General features: G+C 45.5%; 1 protein-coding gene across 3 annotated transcripts in view; it reads right to left on the bottom strand.

The window, feature by feature from the left end:
• The window catches only part of PRELID2 (PRELI domain containing 2), a 90,631-nt gene that overhangs the window by 62,353 nt on the left and 12,408 nt on the right, over window positions 1-15,870 (bottom strand). Inside the window, exon 1 of one of the 3 annotated variants that reach the window (XM_080673050.1) lies at window positions 8,388-8,575. The exons of 1 other annotated variant lie outside the window; for it this stretch is intronic. In XM_080673050.1, the coding sequence (XP_080529176.1) occupies window positions 8,388-8,462 (75 nt within the window). In that variant the 5' untranslated portion in view covers window positions 8,463-8,575. Of the gene's footprint in view, window positions 1-1,228; window positions 1,283-8,387; window positions 8,576-15,870 lie in introns of those variants that run through there. One more of the 3 variants, XM_080673051.1, reaches the window with a different exon arrangement.

Raw genomic sequence — 15,870 nt, 5'->3', positions numbered from 1 at the left:
CCATTTTGTTTAGCACATCAGACTGCTGGCTAGGATAAATAAAACCTGAGGTCACTGTTGAAGCAAAGAAATTATTTTAATCTGTCCATTTTATTACAGTCCACAAAGTAAAGGCATGTTACTAAATCCCACACTGACTTGGTCTGAAGTTATATAAGGCTAAATCCCAGAAGAGTATGTTCCATTCCCTCATTCAATAAGGATTTGTTGATTGTTCCAGGATCTCTTTGGGTACTTGGGATACATCAGGAAGAAATGGCAGAATCCCTGCCCATGAAGCTTACCCTCTATTCACTCTTTTGCCTGTAGCATAAGAAGAAAATCAACCTGATCAACTCTATGGTAAGAAAAACTGTAACTTCTGTGGCCTCGTTTGGGGGTCAACAAGAAAATCCAGTCAAATGACTTTAAATTTCTGGTATACAAAATTTAAGAAGTCTTTGAATCCAGCTCATGAACGCTAAGCCCATTAAACAGACCCCTGTGGGCTTCCAGAGGTGAGTGACCTTCCAGACTGCTCCGTTCCTCTATGCAACTTTGTGTTCACTTGTCATGCAAAGACAGAACACAACATACACTGTCAGGTGCATTGACACGGTAGTTCAGGGACAGCACAGCTCAGCATTGGATGAATAACCCATTTCGGGTTTCACAGTATTCCTCCAGGAAGAGTTCATTGAGAAACACTATACACATTTCATGAACAAAGAGTGCTGTGCTGTTTGTTTTCAAGGTGCCACTTAGCTTTGAAAACATGTAGCTAATATTCTGCCTGTGGTACCCAACAGGCAGGTGTAAGAGCAAACATTTCTCAGGTTTTAAAAATAGTAGTATATTATAACTTGGAAGGCAAGTCCTAACATACCAAAGCCACAGATCAGGAGACTCTATTTAAAATAGAACCTCCTTGGCGCTGAAGAGGCCTCAAACATGCCATTGTACAAAATCAGATTCAAGGCTTCCCAGAGATCCTCATATGATTGTCCCCTCTGCCAAGTGCTTTCCTTTGAAAACACTACAAGACGACTAAAAGAGAAGTGTATTTTGCCAAAAAAAAAAATAAAAAAAAAATACATGTATATATTTATATAAATATCATTCCGACAACTTTTAGGCTTATAAAAAGCTTATGCTTGTCAAAGTGTTACACATTTGGTCTTCCCACCATCCTGGGAGACAGGTGGGGTACCTGGCATTCACAGATGAGAAATTAAGATGGTAGGTTCACCTTAGATGGCCACATGTAGCTCCCTGCACACGAGCTGCCTGCACACGGGCTGCACCACCTAGAGGAAGGAGCACTGTTTTGTAATTTGCACAAACAGACCCTGTACTTTCCCTGGCCCTGCTTACTATGACCTTGTGGAATAAAACCCCTAGGTGATTCCTCTTTCTAATTTGCACAAGGGCACAGCATAGGCTGGTGGAACTGTTCCCTGAGGCCACCTGAAAACTGCTTTTAACAGGCACAGCACAGTGACTGAGTCCAGGTCTACTGACTTCCGGGTCATGGCTCTGTGGTAGGCAGATGGACAGACATGAGCAGAGCAAGGACGATGGGCCAGGAATAGAAGGTCACCAGGGCAGAAAACAAGGATCTCACCCCCCCCCCTCATCACCCCCCCCCCCCCGGTAATCTTTCCTTTCCAGGATAATGCTGGTCATGTGGGTTAGACCCCCTGACTTTTCCTACCGCTGGTCATGAGGTTCAGACTTCCCCTGACCTTCCCTCCCCTGACATGTCGCTAGTCATGAGGGTTAGACCCCCTTAGAGGGGGGATGAACAAGGGGGCCAGAGAACAGCCCTTAAGCATTAAGCCCCCAGGACAGTGAGGTTCTGACCCACATCAAAGACATCTAGGCTTTAGTTGTGTTTAGGATCCAGGCCCAGAAAAGCAGCAAAACCAGACAGGCACACCACAGCAGACCTCAGGACTAGCAGCAGTGACTAATGATCCCTGCCTGGCGCCAACCAATCAGTGGGACCGCAACCCTGAAAAGACACACCTCGAAAGCTGCTATTAAGATCCTCCCCTGAGACCTCCCCTAAAATCCGACCCTTAAAACCCCTTAGGACAGAGGACCTTTCCCCTCCCCATCCTCCTCCTTTGCCCCCACACCCTCAGCAACATTACCTTTACCCTTCTCTCTCCTAAGATCCAAAGGCCCCTTCTTTTGCTCTGTAACTTGTTTCCTGAGCCCATTTATTCTACCACTCACTTCTTCTACCTCTGTGACTTTCTTAATAAACTTACTCTTATGGTTTGAGTCTTGGCTATGAATTCTTTCCTAGCCAGAACTCAAGTACCGAGGTTGCCGAACCAAGGTCCAGTCTGACCCCACGGGTCTAACCTCACTGGTCTAACACCTGGTGTCATTCTCACCACTGCCAACAGCTTTAAATAATATAAGATGAAGATTCTCACAGCCATTGGATTTACCGATGTCTCAGAAATAGTCACATAGCCCCTCCCAGGGATCTGTGAAGATTGCTTTTGAATAGAAACAATGGAAGTGTCATGTTGTCCATAGTGTTGACACTGTCCCATCACTAGGCCTTTTCTGCAAATGTTCTCCTTCCCTTTCCCTGCCCCTACCTTCCAAAATGTCCTCCTCAGTCTTCATTTACTATGTGCCAGGCAGTTTGCTACGTATTTTATAAGAATTCTTCTAGGTCCTAACTGAATGCAGATATAGGTGACCTCAGCTTACAACACGTGGCACACAAAAATCTCTCAGCTGAGCTCAGTCAACCACAGAATCGTGAGAATCCTGTTATTGGTTTAAGCCTCTAAATAACAGGGGTGATTTGTTACACTGCAGCAGGTAACTGAAACACTGTATTTTCTCACCCTATCACACAGCAAAGCCATACCCTTATAGCAGGCACCAAAGGTCCACCCAGATGAATAAACCCTCAGAGAAGACTGTGGACAAAAGGAAACTGAAATAGAGAGCAAAGCAGAGTTGATTCGGAAACATTTTACCCCCTCAGTACAATCAGTTCTCTGTATCCAACCAACCAGGGATTGAAAATAGTTGGGCGGGGGAGAGGAACCAAGATGGTGGCACAGGGAAACACCTGAACTTCCTGTCTCGCACAACCACATCCAAACTACAACTAAAAAAAAAAACAGATTTCATCCAGAACCACAGGAAGGCTGGCTGCGTGGAAGTTCTACAACAAGAAGGAAAGAGAAAAGCGCATCTAGACTGGGAGGAGATGTAGAGGTGCGGAAGAGCAAAGGTACGGAGGCGCACGCGGAAACAGGCTGGCAACTGGGTACGCTGTGGTCTTTTTCAATCAGGAGGAAGATACAAACTCCCGACTGCTCTGAATTCCAGTACTCGGCGAGACTCTGGGGACCCAGACTCATATGGGGAGAAACTGGACTGTCTGGCATCGGGCCAGAACATGAGGGTGGCTTTCTCTCAGAGGTGGTCGCAGCATTCACTGTTCCTATACGGGTCACGGGACACAGAGAACCAGGGACCTATCCAGGGCCAGGCCAACAGGCCACCATTGCTGTTTGCACCGCCCCATGATTCCTTGAGACCCCGCCCCACCCAATTTAAAACCCCACCCAAGCTGTGCACAGAGGCGTTTGCATATGAATGGTCTGGCCTTTTGCAACCTAACCTAACAAACTGCAGCTGGGTCAAAGAGCCCCAGAGCTTCCAAAAGAAGGCCTAAGGCTCATCAGCAGCCTGCATTGCTTCACAGCTATGCCTCATGTGGGCACCTCCAAACCCCAGACAAAGAGGAGGAATCTGCAGATCTCTCTGTAGCTCCTGCTGGGTGGCCTCAGGCAGTGGTTGGCTTTGCACCTCCTTGGAGATCCAAGAGCCAGTGTACCCAGTGGTCAAAGTGAGACCACACCAGATTACAACTCTTCAGATCCATAAGTGACACACTCAGGGGGCAGACTCAGGGGGCACCAAAGCCCCACTGAAGCAAGTCCTGCCTCATAAGGGTGTCTCCAGCACAGAAGTCCTCCCACTGTAGACACAACTGGTCCTCACAGCCAATTGGTCTGGAGGTCAATTCCACCCAGTGATACCAACAGCAATCAAGGCTTAACTACAACAAGACTGTGATCACATCCCACAAAGGGGTGCACCAAGAGTGTCCACCTCAGGTGAATGAGGAGGCTGAGCCACTGGGCCCTATAGGACACCTAGCACACAAAGCCACTCTATCAACACAGGGAAGCAGCCAAAATGTGGAGACAAAGAAACAGGTCACAAATGAAAGAAATGGAGGAAAGCAAACGACTGGATATAGAGTTCAAAACCACGGTTATAAGGTTACTCAAGAATCTTCTAGAAACCTCCGAGAAATTTCCTCAAGGATATGAAAAAGGACCAACTAGAAATTAAGCATACACTGACTGAAATAAAGAATACTATACAGAAATCCAACAGCAGAGTAGAGGATCGCAAGAATCAAGTCAAAGATTTGAAATACGAAGAAGCAAAAAACACCCAACTGGAAAAGCAAAAAGAAAAAAGAATCCAAAAATATGAAGATAGTATAAGGAGCCTCTGGGACAACTTCAAGCGTACCAACATCCGAATTATTGGGGTGCCAGAAGAAGAGAGAGAACAAGATATTGAAAACCTATTTGAAGAAATAATGACAGAAAACTTCCCCTACCTAGTGAAAGAAACAGACTTACAAGTCCAGGAAGCGCAGAGAACTCCAAACAAGAGGAATCCAAAGAGGACCACACCAAGACACATCATAATTAAAATGCCAAGGGCAAAATACAAAGAGAGAATCTTAAAAGCAGCAAGAGAAAAACAGTTAGTTACCTACAAGGGAGTACCCATCTGACTGTCAGCTGATTTCTCAACAGAAACTATGCAGGCCAGAAGGGAGTGGCAGGAAATATTCAAAGTGATGAATAGCAAGAACATGCAACCAAGATTACTCTACACAGGAAAGCTATCATTTAAAATTGAAGGTCAGATAAAGAGCTTCACAGATAAGAACAAGCTAAAGGAGTTCATCACTACCAAACCAGTATTATATGAAATGCTGAAGGGTATTCTTTAAGAAGAGGAAGAAAAGGTAAAGATAAAAATTATGAACAACAAAGTGACAACAAATACATATCTATCAACAAGTGAATCTAAAAATTGAGTGAATAAAAAATCTGATGAATAGAATAAACTGGTGAATATAATAGAATCAGGGGCATAGAAAGGGAGTGGACTGACAATTCTCGGGGGGGCGGGGAAGAGGGTGCGGGGGGTGCGGGAAGACACTGGACAAAAATTGAACACCTATGGACGAGGACAATGAGGGGGGGGGGGTAAGGGCATGGGGTGGGGTGGGAACCGGGTGGAGGGGAGCTATGGGGAGAAAAAAGAGGAACAATTGTAATAATCTGAACAATAAAGACTTATTTTTTTAAAAAGAAAGAAAATAGTTGGGGGGGAAAAGCCCAGGACGTTCCAATAAGCAAAACTTGAATTTGCCACTCAATAAACACTACGTTGAATCCACACAAAGGAAGTTATGCATAGGCACACTCTACTTTAGCCTATATGCAAACACAGGTTATGGGCAAATGCTACACCATTTTATGTATGAGACTTGAGTATCCTCGGATTTTGGTATCTGAGGGAGGACAGGGGTCCTGAAACCAATCCCAAAGGGTACTGAGGGTCGACTATAATCATCTGTGTTCTTACTTGGTACAAGCAGGCTGGTGATCAGGGTTGTGGGTTTTGGATTCAGAAATGTTGAAATCCTGGCTCTCCCACCTGCTAGCTCTGGGAACTTGGAAAAGGTGCTTAAACTTCTCCAAACCACAATTTTTCCAGACTGTGAAATGGAAGTCAATGATAATTACTTCCTGAAGCTTATGGGAGAAGTAAACATGATAACGCATGAAAGCACATCCTCCCCTCTCCCTTCTTGCCTGGGAAATTCCTATTCGTGCTTCAGCCACTATTTCACAACTGCCACTCTTTCTAGGAAGCCTTTCCTAATGGCCACCAGGATTCAGCAGGCCTCCACGAACTTTCCCTGTATAAATACGCATCATGAATTGAAACTGTGTTCGTTTTGTTGATCATTTATTAATGTCACTCTCACCCATGAGAAGCCATCAGCTCCACAGAGCCTAGCACACAGAATTTCTAAACACTGTTCAATGAAAATGGAGAGAGAAAAAAAAACATTTAGCCCAGAATCTTGACGCGCGCCAAGTACTTTAAATGAGAGCTCAGCATTGTGCTATGTGCTTCTTCAAGAGTATGCACTGCCGAAGCTTATCCTATATTAGTGGTCAGCAAACTCATTAGTCAACAGAGCCAAATATCAACAGTACAACGATTGAAATTTCTTTTGAGAGCCAAATTTTTTAAACTTAAACTTCTTCTAACACCACTTCCTCAAAATAGACTCGCCCAGGCCGAAAACCGACTTCTGCGCATGGGCCACGAAGTTTCAATCCCACTGTACATGCGTGCCCGCATGTGGTATTTTGTGGAAGACCCACACTCAAGGGGCCAAAGAGCCACATGTGGCTCGCAAGCCACGGTTTGCCGGCCACTGTCCTATATAATAAAAGCCTAATATACAAATTGACCAAATGGCTATGATGCACACTGACCACCAGGGAGCAGATGCTCAATGCAGAAGCTGCCCCCAGCCTACAGGCCCCAGGCCAGCCAAGGTGGGTGCCAGTGGCAGTGGTGGGTGGAGCCGGCGAGCGGGCAGCACCAGGCTGGCCAAGGCAGGTGCCAACGGGGGCCCCCCAATTGCCCTGCTGGTTGCCCCACAGATCAGCCCTGATCGCCGGCCAGGCCTAGGGACCCTACCGTGCACGAATTTCGTGCACCGGGCCTCTAGTAGTCTAATGAGGGTAAAAGGTATGCACAGAAGTAACTAACACTGTAGAAGATGGTCAAAGTGCCCCTCCAGTTCTGACAAGACAGAGATCACTTCCTGATGAGGACAATCCAGAAAGGCTTTCCAAGAAGCAGTGGCATGAGAGAATCCGCCCTCCAAAGTGCTGATCCTAACAACAAAAAAAGGGTGTTCACTACTTCTCTTTTGGACCAAGAAGCCTAGCTTAAGGCAAAGACCACATCAGGTCACTAATTCGGGCTTCACTGATCATTCCTCCGATTTTTTTATTGAGCACCCAACAGGTGCCATGAACAAGCTGGCATCTCCCCCACCTCCCCAAACAGGCCTCTATGGTGACATCATGTTCACCAGCATCCTACTCACTCCTTTGTGACCTGAGCTCCCAACTTCATAATCTCCTCTAATAAAAGTCAGGTCTTATCACTAAAAAAATGACCACCTTCCTCCCCCAGCATCTCCCTTAGTTTTGCTTCCAAGTAGCATATGGAGGGCACTGCCTCGTGGCTGTTGCTTCATGCACATTGGTGAAATCTTGCTTAAGAATGTGAAAGCTGAAGGGAAACCTGAAAGATCTGCTCAGTTTAGACGCAGATACTGAGGCCTGCAGAGAAGATGACCTTTGACCAAGGTCAGCAAGTGAACTAACTAAAGGTAAAACCAGACTAGAGTCCAGGGCCCCACCTCCAGGCCTGGGTGCTTTTGATTTTTTCAAAGAAATTTCCCATCATCCTATTGCGAGGAACCTCGGTCCTCCTCGGAGGAGCCCTTGGGATAAAGAGGGCCACTGAGTACTAAGGCTAGGGTGCTCCGTTATAGTAGCACAAACAACAGCAACATTTTAGAGGCATCGTCACTGGGATAAGCACTTTACATGAATTATCTCACTTGATTCCTCCCAACCAACCGTGGGAGCTGATACTATTGTTTTCCCCATTTCACAGATTGCGAAACTAAGGCACAGGCAGGGTAAGCCATCTGCCCCAAGTCCCACAGCTGTTTAATAAAAGAGAAAGTGGGCAGGCGATAGAAAGATGATGGCTTCAGTGACCCCCCCACCCCCCATCGCTTTTAAGGGGTCCTTGAAAGACGACAAGTCATACACAACATCCACGGGGCCCCAGAACTTGGGCTTCCTGTAACTCTCCCCTTAGCCTGAGCAGAGTGAACGTGAGGCCGCACACGGAGCCTTCCCTCTGCCGGAGGGGGGAGCCTTCGAGGAAACCTCCACCCTCGCCCAGCACAGCCAGGAGGCAGACCGCAGGTGGGGGGGGTGGGGGGGGGAGATGGGGGTGCGGACTCTCGCGTGGGGAGCGGAGGGGGGACAAGAGGGGACAAGGGGGACAAAGAGGACAAGTGGGAAGAAGAGAGGCCAGGGGAGATGGGGACGCGGAGACGGGAGGGGAGAGGAACAGCTGCAGAATTGGGCGTCAGGCGCGCAGACAGCTGGCGGGCAGAGAAGGCGCGGGAGAACCGGAGCCCCAGACCAGAGCCGGGCGGGTACCTTTCGGAGGAAGCTGGCGACCACCTGCTCGAAGGGGTACTTGTACACCTGGTGCACCTCCACAGTGACCCCCATCCCCACGCGCCCCCGCGCCCGCCACGCCTCCGCGAGCGCAGGGCCACCCGAGCTCCACCCAGACTGCAGGCCACCACACGAGGGCGACCCAGGGGGCGTAGGTTTTTTCCTCCTCTTTCAAACTTTGAAACTTTATTGTCCGCTCGGAGAAACAGACAAGCGGTCACGTCCCCGCCCTCTTCCGCCAACGTCCTCAGTCGGCGGCGAAGCAGGGGAGGCGCACCCGGCACTCTCGGGCCCCACAGTCGCCGCTTGGAGGCGCCAGGAGCGGCCGGGACCCCCTCCCCCGCGGTGCCTGCGGACCGCACTTTCCAGGCCCGGAGCTGCCCGCCAGGCCTTGGAGCCTTGGACTTTGGGACTTGTTTGTGCCTTTGTGTCATCACTTGGTCTGGAGCCACAGAGTAAGCTGTAAACTGGTGATGGCCACCCTGAAAAAGGAATAAACACGGTAAACAGCCATCCTCCGAGCCTAGGAGCGGTAATATAACCCTCCTTGTTAGTACAGTGAGACAGGGCCCGGGCAGCTGCCTCCCAGGCTGGACTTTGGGTCTCAAGTTTAGTAGCTCGCTCCAAAAATTCCTTTGCGTCTTAAAGATTAAACACCACGGAGAAAACAACAAGAAGTTAGAAAAAGAATTTTTCGTGTTCTTCCCTCGGACTGTGCACATGGGATGAGAAGGAGCAAGTGATCCATTCATTCAATAAGTTCTTCACCATAGTAGGTACTGAACACCTACTATGCACCAAGCACTGTGGTAGCACTGGATTCAGCGGTAAATAAAGCACAGTCAGTAGCAGTGATAACCAATTAACCAAATGGGAAAATAAACAGGATAATGGATTAAAGTTGCAGGAGCAGTAGGTAGTAAATGATGTTAGCTAGAATGCATAAGGAAGGTCTGTGAGGCAATGGCTTTTACATTTATGATTTTATCATCTCACTTGCCCCCGACACATGGTCACACTGGTCGCAAAAGCCTAGCCTTGGATAAAACCAGCTGTCCAGTCACTCGCTGCTTCATCCAAGCTGCTGAACAAGGGAGATATACATCCACTACTATCAGGCCTCTGTTTTGTTTTGTTAATCCTCACCAGAGTATATTGTTTCCATTGCTTTTCAGAGAGAGTGCAAAGGAGGGAAGGAGGGGGAGAGAGGAGAGAGAAGGATAGAGAGAGAGAGAGATGTGAGAGATACACATCAACTAGTTGCCTCCAGCCCGCCCCACCACTACCACCACCAGGGGCGACCAGGGGTGGGGAGGGAACCGCAATCCAGGTAGGTATGCAACCTTGACAGAAATTGAACCGGAGACCCTGGGGTGTGCAGGCTGATGCTCTAACCACTGAGCAACTCCAGCCAGGACTATCGGGCTTCTTTTGAATTCATAACTACTAACCTCAAGGGGTCTTTAATGATGCCAGATCAAAGCACTACATTTCTCTATCCCTTTAGTGTACCACACTCCTCCCACTCTAACCTCCACCACTTCCCTCCCAGCCTTATTCTGGGGTGCTTACCTGGCTTCCTTTTTTACTTAGGAAATAGGAAACCTCTCTCTTCTGCATCTACCCACCCACCTGTCTAAATGCCCCGCCTTCTCTCCTGTTCTGGATGAACTACGGGCACTGAACTGAGGGCCAGTCTCCACTTGCCCACTGAATCCAGCGATGAGTTGTCAAATGGTCACAAACAGCTCTCAATGCTTGTGACTTCTGTGGTGTGAATGCTCCCACTGTGGCCAATTTCAGATGACCACGGTAATGTCACTAAACATGGCATTGGGAAAACGAGCACAGGAGTGCACCATTGTGTGACATTTCCACCATGCACGGACAACAGACAGAACCACAAGAACATAGATGACGGTAAATGTAGTGACATAATTAGGAAGGGATGGGTTTTGAATACCTATTACCTTTTAAAATATAGTTTATACATTATGAATTTATAAAATTTAGTAATAGCTGTACTTAACCAGCTGACAGGGTTCAGAACACAGTACCCCAAAATATGGCATCTTGGCATATTGAATATTTTAAGCTGAAGGAGTTTGAGAAAACAGCAGCAACAGAAAGTTCTCACTGACCTTCCCTCTCCCTGAAGCAGGCCATGAATCCGGCATGTGAGGAGTGCCCTCTCTATACCTGGAGGAAAGGAGGATACTTGTCTCCAGGATGGAGGGTTCATGGGAAGAATTTGAACAAATGGGACTTGCCATGTTTCCCCCAGTTCACTACATTTACCTCATCTTCTCTGTTCTATCATATTGCTACACGGCAGTCCATTTTTCATCAAGCCTAGCATAAAAACACCATTTTTACACATCTTTATTTCTTTATAAAGGCTCCCTGTCATATAAAACTTATGGTAAGTAAATGAACATGCTTTTCTCCTGTTTATATGTCTTTGTCAGTTTAATTTTCAGACCCAGCCAGGAACCCTAAGAGGGACCAGAGAATTTTTTTTCTCCCCTGCATAGCAACACGGCATCACTAGAAGTTCCTTGTCCTCTTTCTTATTCAAGGACATCTTTCCAGTAATATCTCCCCTTCTGTCTTGCATCATCAGTTTTGCCTCTGTTGGATCATTCCAAATAGCACACAAGTATGCCATGATTTCTTCCATCTTAAACGCATCCACTCTTAACCGCCTGTCTTCCCCCAGCTCTATTCCAGTTCTCTGCTCCATTTTTGCACCTCGGAAAAGTTGCCTATAACCTTTCGAACTCATGAAGTTTGGGCCCCTGCCACTCCACTGAAACTACTGTTGTCAATGTCACCAATTGCTAAATTGCTAAATCCAATAAAGTCATACACCACTAGAAGACAGGGTCATGTTCTCAGAAATGCATCCTTAAGCAATTTTGTTGTGCAAACATTGTAGAGTTCACGTACACAACCCTAGATGGGATAACCTACTATATACCTGGACTATATGGCGTGGCCTCTTGTTCTCAGGCTGCAACCAGTACAAAACAACACAAGATTAAAATCAAGCACAAGAAAAATGATGCAATCAAGAGACATGGTAAATATGAGATGCACAAGGCTACTACCAGAATTACACAGCACACTGTTTTACAGCAAACTTATATAACTAGAAAGAGTACACTCTAAAATAAGAATAAAAAGTATAGTCAAGCCCTAATGGGTTTGGCTCAGTGGATAGAGCATTGGCTTGCAGACTGAAGGGTCCCAGGTTGGATTCCAGTCAAGGGCATGTACCTTGGTTGCGGGCACATCCCCAGTAAGGGGTGTGCAGGAGGCAGCTGATTGATATTTCTCTCTCATCGATGTTTCTAACTCTCTATCCCTCTCCCTTCCTCTCTGTAAAAAATCAATAAAATATATATTTTTAAAAAGTGGACTGTTATTTAAAAAAGAAGTATAGTCAATACACAAACCAGTAACAGTTGATTATTATCATTGTCGAATATTATGTGCTGTACATAATTGCATGTTATGCTTTTATAGGACTGGCAGTGTAATAGATTTGTTTACACTAGCATCACCACAAACAAGTGAGTAATGTGTTGTGCTAAGACGTTATGATGGTTAAGGATCACTAGGCAATAGGAATTTTTCAGCTCATTATAATCTATGGGACCACCACTGTAAATGCGGTCCATTGTTGACAGAAATGTTGTTAATGAGCGCATGGCTGTAATTAATTCTTAAACCCCACCTTACTAAACCTATGGGCAGTATTTCTTTGAAATACTGAATGAGGAGGGGGGTGGAGATTTAGGGGCCAAAGCCATTACATGTTGAATGTCTGTATAAAGCATTTCTACTATATCACCAACCCCTCCTTATGATGGGGAGGGAGAGGGGGGGTCTTCCTGAGGAGACTGCACGGGCTCAGACAGGAAAGAGAATTCACTCGCATGAGTTTAAGGGGTCCCATACCTGACTGTTGGACACTGAGTGTGAAACAAAGCCCCCTGCCAAGCTGGGCCCTGTGCCCCTACTCCACTGTCACCACTGATTTCTTCCAGAATGGGAAGCTGCTAGCCAACAACTAATTAACTGGCCACAAAATGCCAAGGTTGTGTCCTACAAGATTAAAGGACCTAACACCTGTTGGCTCTGCTTGTGCTGGTTGGCTGAGCGATTTTTGTAAGGACAAATGCCACTTACTCATTCCAAGGACATCAGGGCACTCTGAAGGTGGAAGTGTGTTGCATTTAAAAGGTTGTCTCTGTGCCCACATTTCCCTGTTTTATAAGGACACCAATCATACTGAATTAACACCCTCCCAGTTCTAGTCTCTGAATCCCACAAGTTGCCCTACTTCCTGCATCTCCTTCTTGAACTTTCTGAGCTCCTCCGGGTCCTTCCATTAATTCCCCTTTTGTGCTTAACTTGAGTTGAGTTTTTTATTACTTTCTATTGAGACTCCTACCTAATATGATGTGGAAGAAAAATTTAGCTGCTATGAGTTCATGTGCCAGAGGAAAAAGAAAAAAGAAAAAGAACCATTTATTGCCAGGTCTTTTTTCCATTTCCAATCAACCCAGCTCCTGAGACCTTTGAAATTTGAGTTGCCTTTCACATTTATATTTTCGACTCTCTGTTTTTTCTCTTTTTACCTTGATTGCTTAGAAAGAATTTTATTCATTTTGTTTGCTTGGGAAAATTGCATCATCTAAGGCCAATTCAGCTCACAATATTAGTATAAAAGGGAAAATTTTCTTTGTAATAACAGTAGCAATTAATGCGTGCATTTTAAAATAATCTATTTAAGATATTTCCTATCTGGGAAGACCAATTTTAAAAGACTGATCTCACACCAGACTGAAGACCAGAAATGAGTGAGGGGCAATTGTGGCCATAATACAAAGACTAATGATAATGAAACCAAAGGCACACAGAATTTCAAATGACATGTAACTTAAAAAGGTAAAGGGTATCATATTCAGCCTCAATGTGAGTAAGTTTGCCAAGTCTTTTCCCATCTCACATTATTTTTCTAGGGGAAGAAAGTGGAAGCAGAAAGATAATGGAGGGTTGGAATGCGTCCAGGGAAAGCAAGGAGAAGAGAAGGGACAGGGAAGGAAGCAACTATGAAGGCACGAGGGCAAAGGAAGGGTAAGTTGAAGCACAAATAACAAACAACAGAACTTAAATTTGTCTTAAACTAGTTATTACATTATTTTTTTCAAAGAACACTCTGACTGATGACATCGGACAGAAATGAGAACCTTTCAGTCAATGGCATACCACCCAAGAATAATGATAGCCATCAAATATTAAGTCCATTCCCAACTCCAAAAGGCTTGCTCTCCAAAGGGCTTTATATATTCAATCTTAGCAACAATCTGAAGAAGTAGCATTTCTTTTAGATTGAGTTCTCCAGAAACAGACTTTGAGACAAGAAGTTATGGAGAACTGGGGATGATTTAGGGAGAATATACCCATAAGGAAATGAAGAATGCAGGACTGGGCAAAGAGATCATCTGTCTGTCACAATATCTGGTCCCAGTTGAGCCCAGCCAATCCTAGAAAGCTCTGGTGCTGGATAACTCCCATTAAGGTTAGGGGATTGGGTGAGGCAATTCCCTTGTAGTGGAGGACACTCCCAGTAACTTTTGCTACAGGGAGCACAGGCCCTGAAGAGGGAATCTGGATGGAGCACTACCACATCCATTATCATGATTACCCACAGTTTACAGATGAAAAACTAAAGCTTCCAAAGATAATAGAGTCCAGTCTCTCCAAATTTTTATCTGCAAAGGTATAAACTAACAGGTACATAGTCACTGGAAGAAAACTGGAATGATTTGAAGGCAGAACACATAAGAGTGTCCCGACTAAAGGCACCTATGTTTCTACAGAAAGAATACGCCCATCAAAAGAGGTACTGATGACTTATGAAAGCAGGAGAAAATAAAATTCAAGAGGTAAACACAGATACCGGAGAAACTACCCCAGAAGTAATGTAGGCTTTGAATAACTCTTTCCTCCTTGGGAAAAAAATATTGTTTTCCCAAAATGGTCACATCAAGATTAACCTAGGGACTTAATCACAAGGAACAACAACAGCCTGTAATTATTGGAATCGAGAGTCTAGGTCAGTGGTCGGCAAACTCATTAGTCAACAGAGCGGCAAACCGCGGCTCGCGAGCTACATGTGGCTCACAAGCCACAGTTTGCCGACCACTGACCTAGGTCATCAAGCAACTGTCTGGTTTCTATCTTTGCTCACGAATCAGGATGATCTTACCAATAAGAGCATTTCTAAGTGGTATGGTAGTGACATGGCAAGGTATAAAGAGGTTCCTAGTTTTGCTTTAGCTTCCCAATTGCTCAAGTGATAATATTATGCAGTGGTTGTGTGCTCTTGGTTACCCCAAATCTAAGACATCAACCCTCCCTCAGTTAGAGATGAGCTAAAACAGATGCTGAGCAAGCAAGTCAAAGGGTTAATTTGAGGGATGTAACAAATATACCTATGTCACATGCATCCTAACATTATCCTTACATGAGACCAGGCATAACAGACGTGATATTTGTAATAGTTATTACTATCATTGTGCTACATATAGTGACTAGGCCAGTCTAGTTTCTACATGAATAAAAAACAACAACAGTCCAATGATGCTCTCAGACTCTCCCTGGGATAACCAATTAAACAATTAAAGGATGGGAAGATCATCCCTAGTCCTCCCCAAATGCCAATTAGTCCATCAACAGCTGCTTCCCTAACCTCAGAGTTGGAATAAAGAGGAAGCTTAAATTCCTATTTCTGTGGGCGCAAATCTTAAAAGACAGACTCATCTGCCACAACATATGATACAACCTGCCAAAAGATGCCCCAAGTCCTGGGAATGAATGGATGAATATCACAGCTTATAATTACTCAGCGATGGGACTCCAGCAGAAAGGGCCAATCCAGACCTTCCCTCTAGCATTCCTGGGACTGGAGGGAGTCCATGGTCATGTTACCAAGAGAGAAAACCATTAAACAAGAAAAAACTGGTTGTGCTAGTTCCTGGGACAAGCATTTCTAGGATTCTGGAAGCTTAAGTAAGGTGAATAAATAATTCTTTGTTCGGTCTATTTACTATCCATTCTTTCCATTAGTATGTACTAAGCATTTTCTCTGCACCTGGCACAGAATGTATTAGAACAGAAAGAAAAGATGTGGGTCCCCCTTCATAGGGTAGACTGGGAATTGTTGGCTGTTTACCTCACTCCCAGCTTCAGAGGTGGGCCTTATTGATCTAGGAGTGATCTTCATTGCCAGTGACTGGCAATAGAATGGGCATCTGACCCTAGTCTGGACATGAAGAGAGGTTTCCTGTTAATTAGCTCCTCCTCGCCTGGATCTGAACAAGGAAGTGTCCCTACATCCAGCTAGCAGACATCCTGTGAGTAGGCATCCTTGGTTTGACATCATCCCTGT

The sequence above is a fragment of the Plecotus auritus genome (genome assembly GCF_963455305.1).
Source record: "Plecotus auritus genome assembly, chromosome: 6".
Taxonomy (NCBI): Eukaryota; Metazoa; Chordata; class Mammalia; order Chiroptera; family Vespertilionidae; genus Plecotus; species Plecotus auritus.
The sequence above is the reverse complement of the archived record's forward strand: the minus strand, read 5'-3'. Positions and strand labels throughout refer to the sequence as shown.